Source organism: Pelodiscus sinensis, chromosome 6 (genome assembly GCF_049634645.1).
Source record: "Pelodiscus sinensis isolate JC-2024 chromosome 6, ASM4963464v1, whole genome shotgun sequence".
NCBI lineage: Eukaryota > Metazoa > Chordata > Testudines > Trionychidae > Pelodiscus > Pelodiscus sinensis.
In genome coordinates this window covers 3,022,979-3,045,770 of record NC_134716.1, presented here as the reverse complement: position 1 = coordinate 3,045,770, position 22,792 = coordinate 3,022,979, and the positions used below count along the sequence as shown (strand labels likewise).

The 22,792-nt window shown below is 41.2% G+C and overlaps 1 protein-coding gene across 5 annotated transcripts in view; it reads right to left on the bottom strand.

Moving 5' to 3' along the window:
- The window catches only part of GAK (cyclin G associated kinase), a 72,899-nt gene that overhangs the window by 32,161 nt on the left and 17,946 nt on the right, over positions 1-22,792 (bottom strand). For all 5 annotated transcript variants that reach the window (XM_075931303.1, XM_075931306.1, XM_075931308.1 and 2 more), the window contains exons 4-16: positions 21,893-22,007; positions 20,407-20,549; positions 19,605-19,730; positions 17,259-17,348; positions 15,614-15,749; positions 14,828-14,940; positions 12,293-12,404; positions 9,860-9,983; positions 7,812-7,861; positions 7,569-7,717; positions 3,984-4,106; positions 2,023-2,156; positions 640-834 (exon numbers count right to left, since the gene is read on the bottom strand). In XM_075931303.1, coding sequence (XP_075787418.1) covers positions 640-834; positions 2,023-2,156; positions 3,984-4,106; positions 7,569-7,717; positions 7,812-7,861; positions 9,860-9,983; positions 12,293-12,404; positions 14,828-14,940; positions 15,614-15,749; positions 17,259-17,348; positions 19,605-19,730; positions 20,407-20,549; positions 21,893-22,007 — 1,610 coding nt within the window. The remainder of the gene's footprint in view (positions 1-639; positions 835-2,022; positions 2,157-3,983; positions 4,107-7,568; positions 7,718-7,811; positions 7,862-9,859; positions 9,984-12,292; positions 12,405-14,827; positions 14,941-15,613; positions 15,750-17,258; positions 17,349-19,604; positions 19,731-20,406; positions 20,550-21,892; positions 22,008-22,792) is intronic.

Sequence of the window (22,792 nt, the reverse complement as noted above, 5' to 3'; positions counted from 1 at the left end):
GCTCAGCTCAGTCTGCTCCTGGAAGAGATGACAGGAACTGCTGCTGTGTAACAATCCAAATCCAGTTGGATTAAGGAAAATAATTCGTGAGAGTCTTCCAATGAAAAGACCAGGTAGGATAAAGCACAAGCACCTTAAATCAAATGGGAGTTGTTCCCATCTCAATACAGTCTTTCCCTAGTACAGGTGCTGCTTTTATTCCCTGAGCTGAGAACAAGTTGCTGATCTCTGCTGTGAGTTCCCGAGCCTTTCATTTTAAATAGCCAAGTTTTAAAATGGTAAGCAGAATTTCACTAGGCACAACCTTACAGTGGGTTCTAATCAAGCGCCCCCAGAACACATAATACTGGTTTAAATGCAAGCCTGAATACTAACTGTCCACTGCTCTGAGACTGTGGATGGAATTAGGGCTTACAGCCAGAAGTTGGGTAGCATATCTCCATGTCTGCCCTCAACAACCCCCAAAGTAAAGGCAGACTACACCTATCCTCCTTTTCAGTGCTGAGTTTCTGTGAAAGGTGTATTCACTACACTGGTCTGCTTTTAATATTAAATCCGTTCGGGGGCGGGGCGGGGGGGGGAGAGAAGAGAGAAAGTTAAAACTTATAATTTAGGAAACAAGTAACAAGCTGCACTTACTTCATTTTGTCATATTCCTGTGAGGTAGTGGTCACTCTTTCGTCCCCAACGTACACTTCACAAAAAGGCCGGCAGCCGTTACGCAGCTTGCTGAACAGAGGAACTGGTGTCATGATAATGGATTTGATCAGGATTGGCTTGCTGTGAGGAATAATGGGCTCTTCCGCCATCATGTCACACATGTACTCGATGTACCTGTCAAAATAAACGGGATTCGTTCAGAAAAGAGACAGCCTAGAAATGCATGATTCACAAGTTGCCTTGTCATTATAAATACTCTTTTCAATAGTGCTGCATGACGCTTGTAATTTACAAGCACAAGGGAGTGCATTTAACAGCGCATTAGGAGTCATAAGCTTCATTTTATCTAACCTTGCGTGGAAAGAAACACAAAAGAGCAAAGGAAAAGATGTTCTAAAATGTGTGTCTAAAAACACTTCGCCCATGGTCAGCAGAGAGTTAATACAGTTGTATCTATGCACAAATTCCCATACTGCTCTAATTTAGATACCTCTATGGACCCCATCAGCACACTAGTTGAGTGCCTCAATCTTTACACCATTTCTCTGTCCACACCTCTGGGAAGTGTTCATGTCCTTATTGTACAAATGGTGAACGGAAGCACATGGATTCTGTGTTATGTGGCGCATCCATTAACTAGCAATCACCGTTCTCTCTGAGTGGCGGATGACAAAGCTTTCTCTATATAAACACACTCACTTCCCTGCCTCTAACTTCCACTCCAATGCATTTGATCAAGTGGGTTTTACCCATGAAACCTTATGCCCAAGTAAATCTGTTAGTCTTTAAGATGCCATAGGACACCCTGTTATTTTTGAAAAACTCAAGTTAATCTACAGTTGCCAAGAGAGATGATACAATAGACTAAAAAGATATACACTTTTACTCTTTGTATAATAGACTATATTCTCTTAAATATGCAATTTATTGACTGCAAATAAGTACTTGTTATCATTTGGACTCTAAGATGGAAGAGAGTTCAGACAGCTGGAACTTACACCCAAACAAGCAAGCTGCATTTTTTGTCTCTTCCACTTTGGAGAACACAGATTATTCTTTGCTTTGCAGAGAAATTTTTAGGACCATTTTCACTAGAATTCTACAACTTCAGCTCGCATCATGTTGGTTTATACAGGTGATCCTAGTTACTGAGTAAGAGATTAAAAAATATTGCTGACTTCAAAAATTCACCCACCTCTATGGGTGACTCCTTTGGTTAATACTTTTATTTTATCTTCCCACCTGGCTAGTTCCTATATCAACTCCTTCATCCTACAAATCCATGTGATAATTAGTTTTTACAGTGCCTGTTTATATGCGGATTTGCCTCAACAACGCTTTGAGAAGAGATGGGTACTGTACCTTTTATGAGAAGGCCAAATGCCAGGTGGACAGCGTTTCATACTGAACATGTAAACCGCAGCCTCCGCAGTAGTGAAGAGACGGCAAAAACATAAAAAAGAGCAAACTACAACAGCAGATGCTGCTCTTCCATCCTATAAAAAATTGTGACCTAGTTATTAAATCTAATTTAAAATGTTAAGACATTCATATCCTTTATTTCAAGTTATGAACTAGACCGTAATTTAGGCTGAGAATGTCTGGTTTTTGAACCACGGTTTAATAAATCTTTACTGTTGTGGGTTAAAACAGCAGTAAAACCTTACTGTTATGGCAGCTTCTGCACCAGCTTTACAGGAAAGTTAGGGTCTTTGGACGTGTTACTAGAGATCTCATAGTCCCCCTCAATCCAGAAAGCCGACGGTTCAATGTTGTTTAAGCAGGGTAGAAAGCTTTACTTGAGGTCTCCACATAAAGACTAATTACTTCTCAAGTAGCAGGGCATACATTATGCAAAACAGCATCACGGCCCTTGCACAAATATAAGTGGGAAAAGGCAATCCTTAATTTTGTTTTTCCAGCTCCTTGCTGCTGTTACACCTCTACAGGGAAACAGCAACAGAACTATGAACAGCATTTAGACCCAATCTAATTCTTTGCATAAAAGACATTTCAGGACCATGTAGTACATCTTCTAATTCAAGCCACCAGGTCAGCAATGTCTTTTGTCTTCCTGGTTTCTAAACAGAGGAACTTCTAAGAGAGCTGCAGATAGCAGGTACTGCTCATTTCTAGTCAAGTAGAAGAATTTATGTCAGTATTGTATGGAGTGCCTGGCCTACAGCCATACCTCACTCAAGCTTTCATCAATGTCACAACTCAAACAAGGCACAATTATGTACATTAACTGAAGAAGGAGACCTCCACCAACTATCGCAAGGTGTGGTGTTACCTCAAGAGATACCACTCCTGAGTCAGGATTGAAATAGTGCCCCTAACATGATATTTAGAGGCACTACAGTAGTGGATGTACCACCTTAGATGAAAACTGAATTCCTAAACACATGACCATTAAACATTTTCATATTTTTTTCTTGAAGGAAATGGTCTACAAAAGTTGTTCTGGCAAAGTCCCAGCTTAGGTAAACAGTTTAAAAATTCTTCCTTTAGCTCTGGCTAGAGACAGTGCTCCTATTCTGTTCTTGGTAGGTTCTTAAAACTGGGCTCTCATCATTAACACACATGAACATCTTCCTTCAGTAAGCAATAAGATTAAGATCTGTCATGTGTATATTCTCTCATTAAGCATATGCAGTATAGTGGTTTCTGCTAGAGAATGTTTATAGATACACACAGAGCTCACTTCTTGCCTTCAACTATTGTGTACCATTGCTATGCAGTTTTCGTTATTTTCATGTTTGGTATCAGAGATGGCTACCTATACGCGGCTGAAATACTGTTTTAGGATATTTCAAGATGAATTCTACATTATAGAAAATAAGGCTATATGTAATTGCAGCAAGCAGAGGCAATTTTCATGGAACTCTCTGGGTCAAAATCTGTAACAATGCAAATGTAACTTATACTGAAGATAGAAACTGATTACAAATGGATGCAAGGGTGTGGGGGGGGGGGAGGGAAACGTACATCACTTGGTATGTAAATAATGCCACAGACAAAACTGCAGAGGCAGCAGGCAACAACATTTTCAGGAAAGGATGAAAGCAGAACTTAATTCACACAACTTTACCTTTCTCCCTCTTGTAAATTATTTTTTTCCCCGATACATGCCCAGGAAGCAAAAAGGTAGTATATTACACTATTTTACCACAGAGACTCCTTTTCTTTAAAAAAAACACAGACCACTACAGAATTGCCTCTGGACAGTAAAAATAATGTTATTGATCGAGAAGAACTGATTGATACCCACTGACACCTAAAGCTGGACTAGATGAAAAATTTCAAGTGTACCTACTACTTACAAGGCAGTGCACAATGCAAACTTTTTTGTGATCTTGCTTTAGCCATAAATGCATGTTCTTGCAAATGCTGAAAAGGTTTTGAAGATTTGGTGAACGTCTTGCTGGCCAACCACATTCAGAAACCTGGGTTGAGGAATGGGGTAAGAAAATAAAAATGACTGCAACACCACTTACACAAGCTGTAACACCAACGCATAGGCAGTTCTATTTGCAAATATTACATCCAAGAACAAATTCAACAGAAGCAGTCTCACATAAGATCTCACTTAAACAATACGATCTTTACAATGTTCAGCCCAAAAGATCTTCTATCCTGAGAGTGGTCACTAGATACTACAGAAATACAAATAAATAGCTACAACATTAAGAACTAAGAGCCACTATTAGATAATGATGCAAAACAGCTTCCATTCCAACTGATAATCATAAGCTCACAACAGTCTGAAACATTTACTTTATAGATCAAGTTTCTCATGCTTGGTCTCTGCCCAATTAAAAAAAATTGAACTGAGAAGTTGTTGAAAGGGTTTTTTCCAAGTTACAACAAGTTATGCACCAACTTCCATAGGTAAAGAATAGTCTAACTATATTTTAGAACAGGCTTATCACAAAATGGGGCAAAATATGGTCAGATGCTTTGTTCGGTTCAGGGGAACCATTTCAAGTAATTTTATTTCAGATCACTGTGTGCGCTCAGTGACAGCTTGATGAGACTTTCACGAAGTGGATTAAACTTTGCTTCATCATAGCACATTTTCTTGCCCAGACTGGTGGGACAAGTGGCAAAGAGTCTGTTTAAGTACTGGGGTTAAGCCTACGCTACAATAAACCCCCCCACCGCATCTTGTGTCGGAGCCTGCGTCAGCTGGCTTGGGCTGTGGGACTATAAAACTGTAGTTCACACGTTTGAGCTCGGGTTGGACCGTAGGCTCTGAGACCACCCAGATCAGGGGGTCTCAGACCCTGAGCTCCAGACAAAGCCTGAACATTTGCTCTTCAAAATACTCAGACCCCGAACACAGGTCAGGAAAAGTTAGCAGAAGAGAATTTTGCTGACATAGACAGGTTCTGGGCACCTAAAAGCTATTATATTAGAATGGGGTTCAAAACAAGCCAAGCGAAGATTCCAAAACTAGCATTAACTTCAACCGTAACAACACAAAAGGCAAGAAAATTCAGAGACAGTTTTGTATTGGTGGATAAGGACAGGAGCAAGAGCTTAAGAATGAGTTTGAGAATTAGCTGCCTGCCAGGCTGAGTGTATCCCCAGAGGAGGAAGCATCCACTTTGCAATGCCTAGCAAGCAAAGTATTGAAGTTGTGAACTTGTATTCCTCTGTGACCTTAACACCACAATGAATCTCAAAGGGGAGCCTTTATCTCTTGAATGTTGTTAGCTTCTCATATGGTTGCTATACTCTAAAGTGTAGAAACGATCTTTGGGTGTCCTACATTAGTAACGTCCAGAGACATCAGCAGCCTGGTGTGTAAGGCTCAATAAATATGAAAAAGGAAAGCTTCCTGATTCCAGTGACACAGAGAACTTACTGTGTAGGATACATTTAAGGTGTGGGAAGGAAACCTTGCATTTGTCCCCACATACCTCTGGCCCTTGATGGGAGCCAAATCAGGATTGGTTTGACAACAGCATTGACAAGTTCAGACCCACAGTCACCTTCTGACCACAATGGAACAAGCAAGGACCAAGTCACCGACACGATATGTGAACAACAAGGACTGAAACTTCAGGCCACCGAAGGCTTTGGATCTGCCATTTTCCACTGTGTCTTCACCCATGCCAGGATCTAACTGCTTGGGCGACAGACACTTTAAATGGGTCTAAGGAACCGGACAGCTTATGGGAAGACTTGAGTTTTCTGTCCAGGGAACGGAATTTCCATAAATTGCAAATATGATCTGACTTGGAAAATCTGGATAAGGTCAGGTTTTTTTAGGGAGAGTGCTACATTTCAAGGAACTCCATAAAACTTTTTAGTGGTGAAGGCATGTTGCTGAGTAAGCTCTTACTTTCAGGGTTCTTCTGTCCCAAATGCATTATGGATCATAACCTGATATTAGCACTGTTTCTGGGGTGTACAGTTAGGCTAAGGCCCTCAGGATCCCTCAGTCTTCCAGGCTTAGTCATTCTCCAGGCAGCTTTAAGCCAACAGCTCATCCTCCGCATCTAAATTCCAATCCTCATGTTTCCATTTGGAGGCGTGTCAACCTGAGATTTGGCAGTTGAACCAGTCACAGGTTTGTTGAGAGACAAGAATGAAAGAAGGAAGTGTCAACTGATACTTTAGGGACTCCCTAGCTAGTATCTTTGGTCCCAGGTGTGGGCAATAATTTTTGAAGAAAGAGGGGAGAGGCACTTCACCAATTTAGAAAGCTGTTGTGGGCTGACTCAAAAGAGGCACGACTTCAGGTGGAAGGGGCCATCCTACCCTAATCGGCACTTTGCTTGGCATGGCCTGGGGTCCTTGCTCCCGGAGTTCTGGCCAACGGGAGGGACCTGGAGCAGAGGGGAGGGTGCTGGGGGCTAGCCTCCTCCCCCACAGTTGTCTGGGGTGGAGGCTTAGAATTCACACAACAGGGATCGCAGCTCCTGGCCCTGCTGCTAACCTGCTGCCTGGCAGCCGCCCAGCAGGCACGAGCCCTTTAAATAGAAGCAGCTGAAAGGGCTCACAGCTCCAGGCGCCGCTAGCGTGTTTGCCAGGGAGCCAGGACATGTGAGTCCTTTTACCTGCTTCTATTTAAAGGACTCACGCCTTCCCGCCGTGGCTGCCAGGCAACGCATTGCCTGACTGGCACAGGAAAGGTGTGAGCCCTTTAAATAGAAGCAGTTAAAAGGACGTATACATCTCCAGCCCCCAGGCAATGCGCTAGCGATGCTGGCAACGGCCATGTGGGCTGGATCAAAGACACAGGCGGGCCAGATGCGGTTATGGAGTAGGTTATGTCCTCACCCCTCCCCTTGCTAGGTTCTGCAGGACAGGAAAGATTTCATAAAAAAAAAAGGCAGGCTGAGCTATGCTGCACCTGCCATTTCAGGAAGCATCAGGAAGGGAGGCCTGGCTAGATTGCTCACCTGAGCTAGGGAAACATTCATGGGCTGGGTCCACATGGACATCAAGAATAAGGAAGAGAAGGTGAAAGGGGGGAAAGGGGAGGGGGAAAGAGGTGAAATCCCAGTAGTGAAGCGCTCACAAATAGCTCCTAAGGCAGGGAGGGAATCAAGCCTCTATAAACAGGCAGAACACAGGTTTGTTCCAGAACCTCATTTACTATACAGAGGGAGGTTCTGGGTGCCTACATGTTTCTCTAGCCAAGCTAACACCATTCCAATAAGCAGCTAAATCCTTCCAATCAGCAAGTCTGAATTGGTGGTAAAAGCATGGCAGCAGCAATATTGCCATTAGACCAGTCACTTTTGTAATCGCTCATTTGTGATTTTAGTTAGGCATCCTAAATATTAAGGACAATTTTAGCATGTAACAAGAAGTGGTGGGCGGTCAACTCAATTTACTGTGGTGAAAAACCTACTAAGGGAAAAAATCAATATGCAAGAAAAACTCATACACACCCTATTATGAAATCTTGAAGACCTGTATGTTCTTGGAGATAGATTGTAAACAGCATAGTTTCCAGGGTGTTTAGAGTCTAAAAATAATCGCACATCTTCTATGTTATTTTTGATGGCAGATTCTACACCTTCTGCTGGAAAGGACATCACTGAAAACAGAACAGCACCAATGTTTGAGGCATTAAAAACTTTTACAAAAGCAGAGTTAAACACAATGGATTAAGAAAGATGAAGCTCTCATACCAGCAATTCTGGAAGTGATGTACGATATATCCAGATCTCCCTTGGCATAACTGAAATAAAAAGACACATCTTTGTGAAGATATCAAAATAAATGTATTCAAACGCCACTAGAAATTTCTGAAGCAATTGTTTATTCTGGTAATGAGCTAGCGTGGAGATCATTTTTCTACCTGGGGAATATCATCAATCAGAGCTCTGTTTAAAGCAGGACAGCTGTGCACTGCAGGGTAATGCAAATATCGTAAGGCCAAATATATTTAAAGGAAGGTACCTGTTGTGGAATTAGATTAGATTTTCAAATGGAGACTTAAAAAAACCAAAGACGTTTGAAAAGAGACCAGGAAACCATGCCAACATACAGCCAGGGAGCATGGCAGCTCTCTGATCCCAGCCTGACCCTTGCTTACAGAACCTAGCTCTTGGGATTCCTCCAACTGCTGCCCCAAAACTACTCTCTCTGATGGACAGACTTCAGTCCAGTTGTGACCACTAGGCTAGACTGACACTGCCCTGGTTCCTTACAATAGGATTAAAATGAGCAAAGAATACGTAGGTGGTCTATCAGAAAAGGTTTCCAAACGCTCTAAATCATTTAGACCCATGGTGTCCCACATGCTAGCCACTAGTCACATGTGGCTATTTGGCCAGTTGAGCGTGGCTAGTTGACTTGAATAATGTGGCCAATTCGTTACAGCAGTAGCCACTATAGTGGCTTCAAAACTGGTTGGATACCACGGATTTAGACCATCACTTCATACTTGTAGTTATTGAAACTAAGACACATTTAGAATTTTGTTCAGACCACAGCATTTACCAAAGATCTGAGAAGCCTTTTTGCTTCCTAGAATTATATATAGCATAAGAATCATTTTTTGTCAACCTTATAGATAATGCAAAATTATTCACTGATGACTGAAAAGGTCTTTTCCATGATTCCATTACATGTTGGTCCAGTAAAAGATATTACCTTACCCACCATCTCTATGACATGCATCATCATATTTAATAGAGAGCAAATGCAATATACAGCGGAATACTTATGCAGTTATAAACTTTAAGCATCCATGAAGCAACTCACAAGTGAAAATATGCTTGGTTATATTGACTTAATCAGCATAGACAGAATAGAATCACTGTTTAAATACAAGACTGAGAAAAAAAGAATTAATTGAATTTTAATTTTGTTTTATTCTTTTATAACTAGTGAATACCGGTGACTGTTTTCTTAATGAAAACATCTTTAATATGTTAGATAATCTGTAGAGAGAGAACTGCTGCAAAATCTAAGAAAGTTAAATCTGATGGCTTGGATATCAACACTTTTGCCTGGGCTGAAAACTTGTGGAAAGACTATGAAAAACAAGATCTACATCAATGTTCCATGCCAAGTTGGGATAGCTATCTAGGAAGGATACCTGCAGGGATCTCTTTTAGGACTGGCCTGATTCAATTTTTCAATTAACTGGGCCCAATGAAGAGAAACTGATGGGGAAAGACTTAAATTCCTATGCATTACATTGTTTTGGGTAGATTGGGACAGAAATCCCTAGCACATTTATTTTAATTTAAACTTCATTTTCAAATCATACACAAACTATTTTGGGGGCAAAGACACCTAATGGTGTCCTCTGAAAGGTGAATAGCAAAGCAAAATCTCAATAGGCTTTGTTCATTTTACTACTGCTCTCTCATGTACACAGAACATTAAACTTTTTTATTCTAATAGTATTCTTCATACGCTCTTCACTGTACTATCTCAGCGCCTCTCGCACTTTGCTACACCGTGAGGCAGGAAAACATTCCTACTTACAGACGGGGAACAGAGGCACAAACTTCAGGCCAAAATTTTAAAAAATGGATGACTAGAGTTAAACTATGGATTTAGAAGCTTCCATTTAGGCACTACTGCCGGGGGGGGGGGGGGGGGGGGGGGGAGGGAACCCACCACCTTACATGCGACTTGCCTAGAATGCATTCTGTACTTTCCAACAGGAAATTTCTGATCTTCCCGTTTAGAAACTACCACCACAGAAGTTCTTGCTACTTACTTGGCCACAGACTGAATAACTTTAGAAGACGTATCCTTGATGTTTGTGAAAAAACGCTCTGTTCCACCTCTGAGAATATCAAAGAACCCTCCATAAGACTGGTCGACCTCTGCAACTGTCAGGCCTAAAATTCAAATGCAAATTAAAAATTTCAACTTCAAACAAAGCAAGGAATGTAATACAACTGTGCTCTTTACATGCCAAAAATCAAACAACTGCCAGCTACTCTCAACATACAAAAATAGGATCAGCCTTGTCGTCATGCTCAGACCCAGAATGAAGCTTTCAACTTCTGCAGGACAAACAGCAGAACAGCATTTTTCTATATACCCCACATGATACGGTGGTAAACCAAAACAGTTTACAGGTGTTATATTTATACAACAGGTAACAAATCATTCTGCATCTCTTTATGAAGCAAAGACAGACTACCAAGTGCCTGGCTATATGCATTTCTGTCATTTCACTGTTTAAATTGCAGCATGCTGCCTTTCCGTTTGGTGCCATCATCCTGATATGCAGTATGTCACTGCTAAGCTTACTTGAAGGCATTAAGTCATTTTACAGCCATTTCTGGTTTTACCTTGGAAAATTGCATGTATCATCAGGAATACTAACATTTCCTGTTAACAGCTGCTGGAGAATATCTGCTAATATTACTGCTGAATACATGAAATAGTGCTCTTTGACCCTGCGTGAGCCAGATGGCCAGACACGCATTTGAAAACAAAATCCTCTTAGGAAGCAAGTCACCTCACAGAGAATGAAGCATGGACAGTATTACTGAGTGATATTATTGGCAGTATAAATGTACCTCATTTTAAAAGTTTCCCCTTCAGATACTTTTTGTGAAAGTATATATTCAAATATTAATGTAACTGAAATCAAGGAAGAGAAAAATGTGCATGAAGTCAAATTATTAACACTTTGCCAGTCTTTCGCTTTAGGTGAAATATATCAAGTTCTCTGAAACGTTTATGCTCGAGAAGTTATCAATGTAATATTTAGCTGTGAAATGGTACAGGAACGGCTATTTCAGTTAGCAAGGATCTACATACAGAACACAAAAAAGGGAGTCGCAGGATATTAGAGACAAGGTATATGTGGTTAGCTTGAAAATCGTGTAAACTCAAAAGCTTGTCTCTTTCACCAACAGAAGCTGGCCCCATCCAAAGGTTTTACATCTCACCCACCTTATTTCACTAAAAAAGTTCATTTGGCTTTCTTTACTAAATTAAATGTTTAAATATTTGTGACTCACTAAACAACTCTCTGAAACACAGACATTTAAACCAACTTATAAACTCACTTGAGATGAGTATGTCATTTTCAAATCAAATTGATCTTAAACATGTTACTTTATTATGATGACCAAGCCCCATCTGCTTTATTTCAAATGGAATACATAAAATTTGAGAAACAGAAAACATCTAAAAATAAAGTAAGCTAATATGATATGATTGCATTAGGTAATGTAAGTTTTAAAGCTGACTGTATTTCTATTCAGACATTTATAATCTGAGCTAATCCAACTCAAAGATGTTTTTGCATGCCCCCTAACTTTGCCCTTTGATAAAGTTTCAAAAGCCAAACTTGTTTCAGTACCCAATTACAATAAAATTAAACACGCAGAATATTTGCAATCTTTTAAAACATGGAATACGTAATGCAATGTGATGACACTTCTCTCAAAAATGTCTCAATCCACCTGCTCTGGATATGAATTCAAATTTGAGCAACTTCTGTGCATTACAAGATGGCTCTGTATTTTGAGTAAGATCACTTAACAGATTAGTTGATCTTCAGTTATTCAAAGTATAGTAAGCAATTGTCTGTACTCAACATAATATATTTCTGAAGTGGAGGTTTCTATTTGAGTTTATTTTGAAAAAAACCCACCATTTCCAATCCGTTACCAATCTATTTTATGTGCTTATAGCATGTTCCAAATTTTATATGACTTTTGTAAGTGTTGCTTTTTCCTTCGCTGCTATTATTTTTATAAACTGATATTCATTGTGCAGATAAGTCATTTTCATCTAGTTGTCTCATCTAGTTGTCATCTTTCACAGGTCAACAATGCCATTTGGCATCCTCTGTTGCACGTTAGCAAACTGAGTCTTCTCTGTTTATGTGAGAAGAATGTAAGGAGTACATTTTTTACATATAAATATGAAGTCTATTCTGAAGAATCAATCAACACATGTGAAGTCCTTCATAAGAACTATACAAGTGTATTTAAATATAACAATTTACTTATGCTAAATGGTTTTTATAAAGACACTTACTAGCAATATCATTCAAGAGAAGTCAACATTTCCACGACGTATGTTCATTTAAAAATCCAACCCCAACCTGCAGTTCACCCACACCACTAAGATATCTACTTTGTATGCAGATGGTATCTACAGAAATGACTGTAACTGTACATACCTGCATTGTACATATTGTTGAGCTGTCCTGCGGGCTTGGAGCTCTGTGGCACCAAACTCGGAGAAGTTCTAGGCACAGCGTTGTTTCCATAGCCTCCATTTTGCTCCAAGAGCTGCAGAGAGTCAAAACCATTATGAGTTTGGTTTTTTTTAATTTGTACATTAACACAGCATTGTCCAAGGACAGTTACAAAAGTTACGTTGCCTAGTCCTCGCTGCTTAGCTCTGAATGGCTGTTTAACTACTGAAAGACAAAAGTTTCACTTGTTTGGTTTCAGTGCATTAGGAACCATGAGAAGCCAGCACATTATTCTTTAGCTCTTCTCTAAGGCCAGGTTTTTCTGGGTGCATGCATTGTTCTTCTGGCTGCTCAGGTACATTGTTCCTGCTCCAAGTCCATAGTAAAACTTTAGGTTGAATGAGAGGAGTATTGGGTTCTTGGTAGCCAACCGTCAGAAAGAACTTTGTAGGAAAATCTCCCAGCTGCATTGCTGAAATACTGATACACCACACATTAGCAGTAAGTCTGCTGACTTGCAACCGTCTGAATAAACCCATCTCTAATTTTTCTAAACCAGAACTAACAGTATCCATAAGGCCTCATCTTTCTTTTACAACAAAGCCTTTCCTTTTACGTCTCAGTTAATAATATAGAATAGGCACCCTGGCTGGTGGTTAATTAAATCAATGTGTTTTAATATCACGTGCTGCAAAGAGCCGCAGGAAACACAAAGAAGCCACTTGTAGTTCCCAAGCTTCAGTCTGAGTATCTCAGCTCCACAGTGAAGGAGAGGCAACGAATGACAGAGTTATAACTCAGGGGCACTTGAGCAGAACCCTACTCCTGGTTGCATAATGGCTTTACAAGTGTGCAGAAGCTTCCAGAGTTTCCTTCTCCCCGATTCCTCTACTACTGAGAACATCGATAAACAAGTATGACCACGAGAAGACAAGCTCCTGTATTCCACATTACATGCTTCATTTAGCTCGCTGTACTGCAAGGAGGAACCCAGACAAAATGCACTCTGGCTGGCTACCATCGTAATAGTGAGTTTCAGGGTTGACAAGAAGGATATGCCCTCCAGGGAGCAAGGCACTTAACATTTGGGGACACATGCCTAACATCCAAATTATGCTTGGATGAGCCACTCACCTAGACAGAAACAGAGGCGACCACATGAATGCAAACACGGCCACAAACACCAAAAGAGACTAGTTAAAAACAGAAGATAGAAAAGGGCATAACGTTGAAAACAACAAGCAGTTCTCAAAGAAGAAAGGGAATCACCACAGGAGGCACAAAGAGGTAGCCTGGCTGCAGCCAGTTTCCTTGGCAGGAAGTGCGAAGTAGAAAACACAGCGTTACCAAAGTTAGAAATCTCAACTCACAAGCAGCTGCTACCTCACACTCTTTTGGATCCAATCCGTAACTTTCCAAGTGTAAACTGGCAAACAGGAACATAACTGTAGCCAGTAAAACAATATTTTCTTGGGTAAGCTAACCCCAAAGAGTAGGAGACAGGAAAGGGCTTTCCAACCAAAAGTTAAGGACAAACAAGAGCCCCTGCAGCAGAATCTGATTAATACAACAGTACATCTACACTATTGCTTAAGCCAATCTAATTTAACTTGCTCAGTGGGGGGGGGAGAGACTCTCTCCTGAACAACACAAGTTACAGAGAAAATAAGTGTTGTCCACACTGGCACTATATCAGCAGGAGATGCTCTCCCACCAACATAGCTTCTCCCTCTCACAAAGATGGAGTGAATTATGCAGACAGGAAAACGCTCTCCCATCTGCATAGAGCGACTTCCCCTGGTGCACTGCAGCTGTGACCATGTAGCACTTCTAGCGTAGACCTGGCTTTGGTTAAACCAGTCCTGTAAAACTAATGCAAGGGTCTGCGTGGATTCTTCTTTCCACTCCACAAGTTTACGGTTTTGTTTTACAGAAAGCAGCAGAAACCACAAAAGTTCCAATGGCCTGTCTGCTACCAGAGCGCTACCAGTTCAGCTGAAGGTAGGATTTTATATAGATTTACTTACATCTGCACAAAAGGACACTCCCAAGTCAAATTTCAGAAGCTGACATCAGCAACCTTTAAACCAAACTCAGAATCCCACACAGGCATTTGCATTAACTACACTAGTTTGCGAATTGGTGTAGGCCCATAATTAGTGTCGCATATCAAACTCAGCACCTTTCAGCTCAGTTTCAATCAAATCTGTTGTGTGACATTGAAGTTCTACCTCCAAAAGGGATGCTGTTGAAATGAAGATGCTCCCAAGAGTCTGCCAAGAAGCAGGAAGAACCACCACTGGCTTCCTTTTAACATATTGGCATGAGTGAGAGCACAGAGCTAGGATTTTTCACTCTATTGTGAGTTATGCATCCAAATGTCTACTGAAATGGGGCATCCAAATCCCTTAAACTCATACAAAAATCTCCCCACAACCATCTTGGCAGCTATTTCCAAGTCACTACTGACTGAAAGTGGGGAAAAGAATGATTATACTCTTTGTAACACGCCAGTACCTCTGTGATAGGAGATTTAGGGTTCACATTCCTGGCAGCTGCAATTTCCTGTAGCTGATTCACAAGTTCAGTGATAGACAGCCTCTCATCTGGGTTCACCTTCAAAGAGGAACCTGAAAAAATTTAGACATTTCAACAGACTTTTTCTGATTGCACAAATCTGTACTTTACTCAGTAGATGCACGAGCAGCATGACCACCAATCACAGTGTGCCGAAAAAATAGGTAAACAGTGAAGTTGTGCCCAGGTATTGTTTGCCTTGAACAGGTATCTATGTAGAAAGAAGGATTCTAGCTATAAGTCAAGGTGATCCTATAAAAAAAATACAAGAGCACCACCTGAAGAAATGTTTAAAGGCAACTTAGAACCCACCCCACATCATCAGAATTTTCACAACTCACTGTAGTAGTTCCACTGTTGTTTTGAACTTTAATGCAACAAAAAGTTTCTCAAATTTAAGCGATCAGAGCCCAAATGCAAAATATTTCCAGACAATTTATCAAAATCCTAATCAAGATTAAGCACTGAAAAAGTAGTGAAAAACTGATGTTAGCTCTCAAAAAACAAACAAACAACCCCCCCCCCAGCTTTTAACTGAACATAGAAAAGTCTTAAAGTTCTGCATATTGATGTCTAATAACTAAAATTTTGGTTTACAAAGCTGACCTACAATGGAACTGCAAATTGTGGTTGCTTAATCCCACTGTACCTAATGTTTTAAAGGGTGAAAGATGTTCCATGCATAAAGACATCAGAATAAGTAAACAACCCAGATTTTAAACTTACGAATGAGATCATGGAACACAGTATATCGGGTGTCATTCTGAGGAATGGAGTATTTCCCATTGACTATGCGAAGCTTAGCCCCATCTTCAAATGGATGTTGCCTAAAGCACAATAAATACAGGATACAGCCCAAGGCCTATGCAGAAGTAAAAGAAAGCATTACAGAAAAGTCAGTAATTCAGGCGCTGAAGAAAACATAAAAGTTTAATTTTAGATATGAAACTTATTATGTACTGAAACAACTCTGACCAAGTTCAAATCTGAAATAATTTTACTATATATTAAATAATTCAACTGCAAATTGCTTAGTCATAGAAGCCAACATTATTAATTTTTCAGCTGCATGCCACCCTTCCTTTCTAAAGTAATTAAAATACTTGAAGTTTCATTCTTTAAGATCAAAGATTAATGACAAGTCTCGTCTATGCAGACAAAGCTTTAGTTTCTAGAAATATGCAGACCATGCTACCAATTCGCCATTATGATTGAAAGTCTACCAGTTTCTTCAGTTTGAGTTTTTTTTATTTTATAATTCCTTCCAGGTTGAAGGATTTACATTATAAGACTGGTATATAATATATAGATATCAACACCTTTATTATAGATGTAACCAAGTGTAGCACAAGGGTTTTTAAAAGTAAGTGCTCCAAAGAAATTAGTTCTATTTCATAAGCTATGAGCCAAATCTGAGATTCATAGTTTCTATGCAAGTCACTCCTACTTAAAGGATTTGGTCCTTTCTTTGTACTTCTCATGCACATTCATTCTGATGTTTCATGGTGCCTCTGTTCATGCAAGATACTGAAGATTGTGCCTAACAGCACCGTCCATTGCGTAAATAGCACATCATGCAACTCACGCACAACACCAAGATTCCAAATAAAATATGGGCATTGATAAAAATATCCAATACTCTGTATAACATCGGGGGGGGGGGGGGGGGGGGGGGGGAAGGAAGCCCAAAGACACATCACTGACAGAGTTAACTGAAGATGCAGTGGGAATGTAAATATTCCTCTTCAAATGTAACCACAAACCTTCCAGGGAGAGTTACTCATTTGCCACTACTCTTTGCCATGCTACTTAGCTGCCTCAGAAGCACACATGCTTTCTCTGCAAGCAGGAGTTCTGAGGTATCAACACTTAGCTTGTTCCTGCATTTACTGCTCTGAGACAGGGATTTGAATCCCTGGACTGTGAATGAGTAAAGTCAACGTTGTGTGTCTTGGCAACCTCAATCTAATCATGAGATGTGGTTATGGGCTCCAAGAAAGCCCTGTCCAGGCCTCCAGAGAAGAAGCTAAGTTGTTGGAACACACATGCCATTCAAGGTATTGAAATGAAACAAAATTATTGTGGTCTATGCCACAGGTGAGCCCAAATTAAGATTTAAAATTCAGACTAATTTAAGCTTTTTTTGCATGAAACGTGTCAGATACAGATGGCTGAGTTGGTTTTAAGATCAAACAATGCCACCAATTCATACTGCTTTTATATTCCGATACAACAGCACAGGCACATTTAGTTTAAACACCACAAATCTGATGAAATACAGAAACTATTCGACTATGACATCTAATAGACATTACAGAGAGAGAGAGAGAGAGAGAGAGAGAGAGAGAGAGAGAAAAACAGCAGTTCCTACCCATATATCCTGTTTTTCACCGATTGGAAAGTTTGAATACAAGTCTATCATTTCTGGAGTCCTATACATTGGTGTTGTATTTCTGGTAATCTGCAGAAACAAGAGTAAAAGATGATGAAGCAAGGGAATGTGGGGAGTGTCTTTCTAGTTTGGGTTTCTTTATTCGTTTGTTTTTTGCTTCTCATTTGTGTGCAGCCCCCAGCAATGATCTTTCAAGGTCCCTTCCAGTTCTAGGAGATAGGCAATCTCCATTCATATCATATAACAAGTTTTTCTGTGGGTCAGCAGCGCCCGACCCAAAAAAGGTTCCCCACTCCTGGACTAACAGTCATTCACAAGCACCTGTTGCAGTAGTCCCCTCAGGCCACATGGCAAGGAAAATGCAGGCTGCCTCCTCTCAGCAGAGGAGAATTTTTGTGAACCAGAGACATAAGGAACAGGTTTATCATGCTCTTAGGACACATCCTGAGGCAGGATTCTGCTTTGTGCCTTCTTCTCTCTGCCCCAAGTAAGAAGCTGTCCAACCGCATGGCACCATCTGCTCTTCCCAGAGAGCCAGCAGACAGGTCTCAGAGTTCATGATTCCCAAATGGAGGAGGTGAACAGAAACAAGCAGGCATAATTCTGCTAGTACTCAGGGCCAAAATAAAAGGAAATCTATTCTGAGAGACTGCACTGCACATACATTAATAAGTTCATGGATTTTGTTTGAGTGTCAATATCGACTTTCGCCATAGACTTGACTTAGAAGGGGCGGAAAAATAATTTAAAGTAAATCCATCGTTGTCTGCTGCATTAGAGTTTTCAAGAACAACAAGAAGTCCTGCGGCACCTTAGAGACTAACAGATTTATTGGAGCATAAGCTTTCGTGGGCAAAGACCCATTTCATCAGATGCATCTGACGACGTGGGTCTTTGCCCATGAAAGCTTATGCTCCAGTATAGCTGTTAGTCTCTAAGGTGCTGCAGGACTTCTTGTTGTTCTTGCAGATTCAGACTAACACGGCTACCCCTCTGTCACACATTAGGGTTTGTCAGCATTCCTAGCACTCAACCAGCTCAATGGACAAATTCATTTTGAAAGACAGGGAGAACATGCCAACACCGTTACAACTGTCCTAAGCGTTCAGCAATCATGTCTAGGCCAAGATCTGTTCAACAGACCTACTGCATTATCACATGACACACAATACAGCTTTAAAAGCAATCTCTGATTTTAGCAGCTAAAGGAATCTACTTGTACTTGAGAGAATCTGTCTGTCTATTCAAGAACTCCTAAACGGCAAAGAGCCAGGACCACCAAATTCAGTACACACTACCTCTTAGCATAAACTTCAAGCAAGGCCAGGGTTTGGTTGTGCCAGGAAAATAGGACATGCCTGGGGTGGGACTGCTTCTCATAAAACCATAGAGAAGACATCACCAGGCAGGTAAGGGGCAGGCAGGCTGGGTGGGGGTGCTCTCCTCCCCGCCTCTCACCATACCAGGATTGCTCCAGCCCTGAGCCTCCCACCAGCCACAGGTGCCATTTGCAGTGAGCTAACCCTCCCCAATCCCAATTGGTAGAGGACATTGTTGGCTAGTTCCCTTGGTCAGGGAGAGAGGGGAAAGCGGACAGTTGGCTGCATTCCTCACTCTGGCTGGGGAGCGCAGGGGGAAGAAAAACATGGACCTGCCCCAGCCGGGGGACATGCACCTGTCCCTCTGTGCCTGCTGGAGCTACAGTGGCCGTGGAGAGGTGCTTCTCACCGGGCCCCAAGCTGCTGCAGTGAGAGTGCCCGGGGCACCCTGCATCCCCTGCCCCACCCCAGAGCAATGATTCAAAAGAAGCAGGGACATTTTATTTAAAAAAACAAAACAATAAGGACCCAAGCAATGCTGGGCAAATCTTCTAGCAAGCAAGCAAGATCAGAATCACGTGGGTACAACTGACTATTTTTCTGCAGACTGAAAAATTCACATTAGCAGAAAACAGCTGTGGAATCCTTACTCCTCTGCCTTTTCATGTGAAAAGGTCATTAAAAGCTACCCTGCACATTGTGTCAAGTTTCACTGTGTTTATATTTTATTTCTCCACATCAAAGACTAGCAGGGCACTGATCAGGATGGGTGCTCTGGACTGCAGTTTAAGACCCCACACGGTTTTGCTTGAACGGCAGACAGCATGTATACAATGCAGCCAGCGCTGACTAGAACCATAGCCTTGTGAACCGTTTCCCATCTGAAAGGAACTCGATTGTCTTAGAACAGTCAAAGCTCAGGTTAACTTGGGTGCTGAATCCCACAGAGCCGCAGCAATAGAATGAACCCAGTATCTTGCCATTAGCTGCAGGTCACGTTTCTCACCTCCTCTTCCACTATTGCTCTCTTCTGTGCTGTCCAGCTGTAATCAGGATAATACGCGATAGTTGTAGCGCTGCCAAAGTCACACAGCTTAATTGTCCCCTGGTTACTAATCAGCATGTTCTCCACCTGCACACGAAGGGAGGTTAACCACTTGAAGAAGCGGCACACATTTATGCAGGCTGCAGCTTATGTGCACTTGTAAATCACGTCCAGAAAATGTAAACATTTATTTAAAACATTAGTATTGTGCAGTACATGGTATCCCGTGTCAGAGGGGACCACTTAACATTCTATATTAGTAAGTGACAGGCTTATGGTCCTGGCTCTCAGTGTTCTGTGCTGTTATGTAGCTCCAATTTATCCCTACATGTCTTCTAAGAGCCCAGTGAGCAGTGGCAGTGCTGGTAATGCTGCTACATAATACTGACCTCCCGTGGTATAGAAAATGCTCTAAATCGGCACCAGTCAGGTCCTGAGGGTGCTGGACTGAAGAGGCTCCGTATTTCTCAGATTAAATTAAGAGTGGGAAATGGACTACCCGGTTTCAGTTTCAGCTCTGAAATTATCTAACAGGATATTCAACAAGGATTTCAGCACCGAAAATACAGACAAAGGATACAGTCTAAACAGTAGCCATGTAGTGATGTCCTTCACTCCCAGCAAGTGACTATATACTAATACCGCTATTTGAAATGCTGTATATTCAAGTTTGTCAAGTTCATTAGCCCTACAGCATCAACTTTGTAGTCCACCCCAGAAGTCTGGTTTTGTGTGTCACAGACACTTCAATTCTATACTGTACCTTTAAGTCTCTATGAATAATAGGTGGTTTCTGTTTATGCATATGTTGCACTGCTCTGCAGGTCTGATAAAAAATCTTCAAAACAGTATCACAAGAGAGGAGCCCTTTGGATTCGACTTTCTTTAAGAATTCCACCAGCTGCCCTACAGGAGACAGAGCCAATTCAAATGAGCATATGAAAGCTTCAAGTGTTGAAAACATGTCGTTAAGTACATGAAATAGTCCGAACGTGACACATCTCTCCCAATCAAGCAGCATTTAATCATCTGAACTGGACAAAAGATTTGATGGAGACTATTTTGATAATAAAGAGAATCCAGGAAGATTTTTGACTGATGACTGAATACTGATAAGATGATGTCATATATATATATATATATATATATATATATATATATATATATATAAATATATATAAATATATATAAATATAAATAAAAGAGAGAGAGAGAGAGAGAGAGAGAGAGAGAGATTATATATATATATATATATCTCGAAATCCAGTTTGGGCGTCCCTAATCTGGCACTCTCAGGACCTGACAAGTCCCAGACATAGGAATTGGCCAGACCAGAGGAGATCAGGGCTCTCTCCAAGGACCACTGGCCCCTGGCTGGCTGCCAACTGGGCTACCAGCCCCCAACGGCTGCCGGTAGGGCTCTGCTGCTGGCCCCTTACCAGACTCCCAGACAACAGCCGGTGGGGTTCTCTGGTCCAGCAACATCTGCGGTCCTGCTAGATGTTGCCGGACCAGAGAGGTTCAACCTGTACTTTTATTTGGAATGAGTCACAGCTTTAAAGCATTCACAGCTTTCATCCCATTAGGATGCAAATACTATCCCTTCATTTCAGGCTATGCCAGCAACAGCCACCGCATATTGTATTGCTCAATATTAGCTACCAGGGAACAACATCAGGTTTACAACAAGGAATCAACTAGCTATAATCATTTTAAAAAGGGAACACACTCTTCCCAGCGGACACTCTCTTCATCACAGGTGCCGTTTGCTCTTTTCCTTCCTCTCTACTCCTGCCAGGTCCTAAGCCAGAAACTACCCTTCCAGCTGAGAAAAATTGGACAACACCCTTAGACAGGAAGTGTTGTTGTTAAACCAGCAACTAATGGGAGTCTGAATGCTTCAATTAATTGGCCTCTCGCAGGGTGGTTGAAGGTGTGGTGGAATTTACACACAACTACAGATTGCAGAAGTTAGCTTGCTGAAAGAAGATGAGTTAGAGGGAATTTGACAAGGCAGATGATGAAGGGGACAGTAAAAACTGATGATTTCACTCCTTCCAGAATGGCTCAAACATGGAGGACAGATCAGTTAATAGCAGGTAAACTGCTCTCTTGCTAAATAAGATTTAGCTGTTCTCTGTCTAGTAAAACTGTGCATTTTTCCAGTTGAAGATCTGTCTATTCCTTTGGAAGAATATGCTCTGTTCCGAAAATAAGCCACACCACTCACAAACAAAACCAGGTTTTACCTTTACAAAGCTCGGTAAGCAAAAGGAACTCGCCCTGCCCAGTATCAGATTCTTCTTTTCCTATGGATGCAGCCGAGCAGAACTGGACAATGTTAGGATGACCTGAAAGCTTTTTCTGCAAATTTGTTTAAGGAAAATCTTGGAAGAGAGTCAGATTTTCTTCATACTGTCAAGCACAACCAGCTCATGTACAAGTCTCATTGGAAGTGTTTAATGTACACAACAGAAGAACCTAAATAGTGTCTCATTCAACAGAATGAGAACAGGCAGACACCCAAAGTAAAAAACCCAATACCTGTTAATAACAATGAACACTCTGATCTAGGTAGCGTATAGTCTCCCTTGACAAGGTGGGCAGTGCAGCAATATAGGCATTAGTAAAGACATTTCCATCAACCAGACTTTGTCATAGATATTGGGTGACATTCTGGCTGGGCGATCAAGGTCGGGCCATTGACCACCATACAAATCTTTATATACTAGTACCAGGTGTCCCGTTCTGTTGTGGGGGGAAGGTCAAGGGAGGGAGAGAGAAGTCAATCTCCGATCCTCGTCACAGGGGATGAGTCTAGACTGCAAGCTTCTTTTGAAGGAAGATTTTCCGAATGAGCTCTTTTGAAAAAGCTTCTCTTGAAAGAGAGCATCCACACCTCAAAACCAGATCAAAAAAGCAATCTGCTTTTCCGAAAGAGCGTCGAAAAATGCCTGTTCTGCGTCCACACACGCCTTTTTTCAAAAGAGCTCTTTCGAAAAAGGCGTTCTTCCTCATAATTTGAGGTTTACCAATGTCAAAAAAACCTCTGTGTTCTTTCAATTTAATTGCAAAAGCACGTGATTGCAAAGTGGACGCAGGTGAAATTTTTCGAAAGAAGGGCAGTTTCTTCGAAAAAACAATGTAAT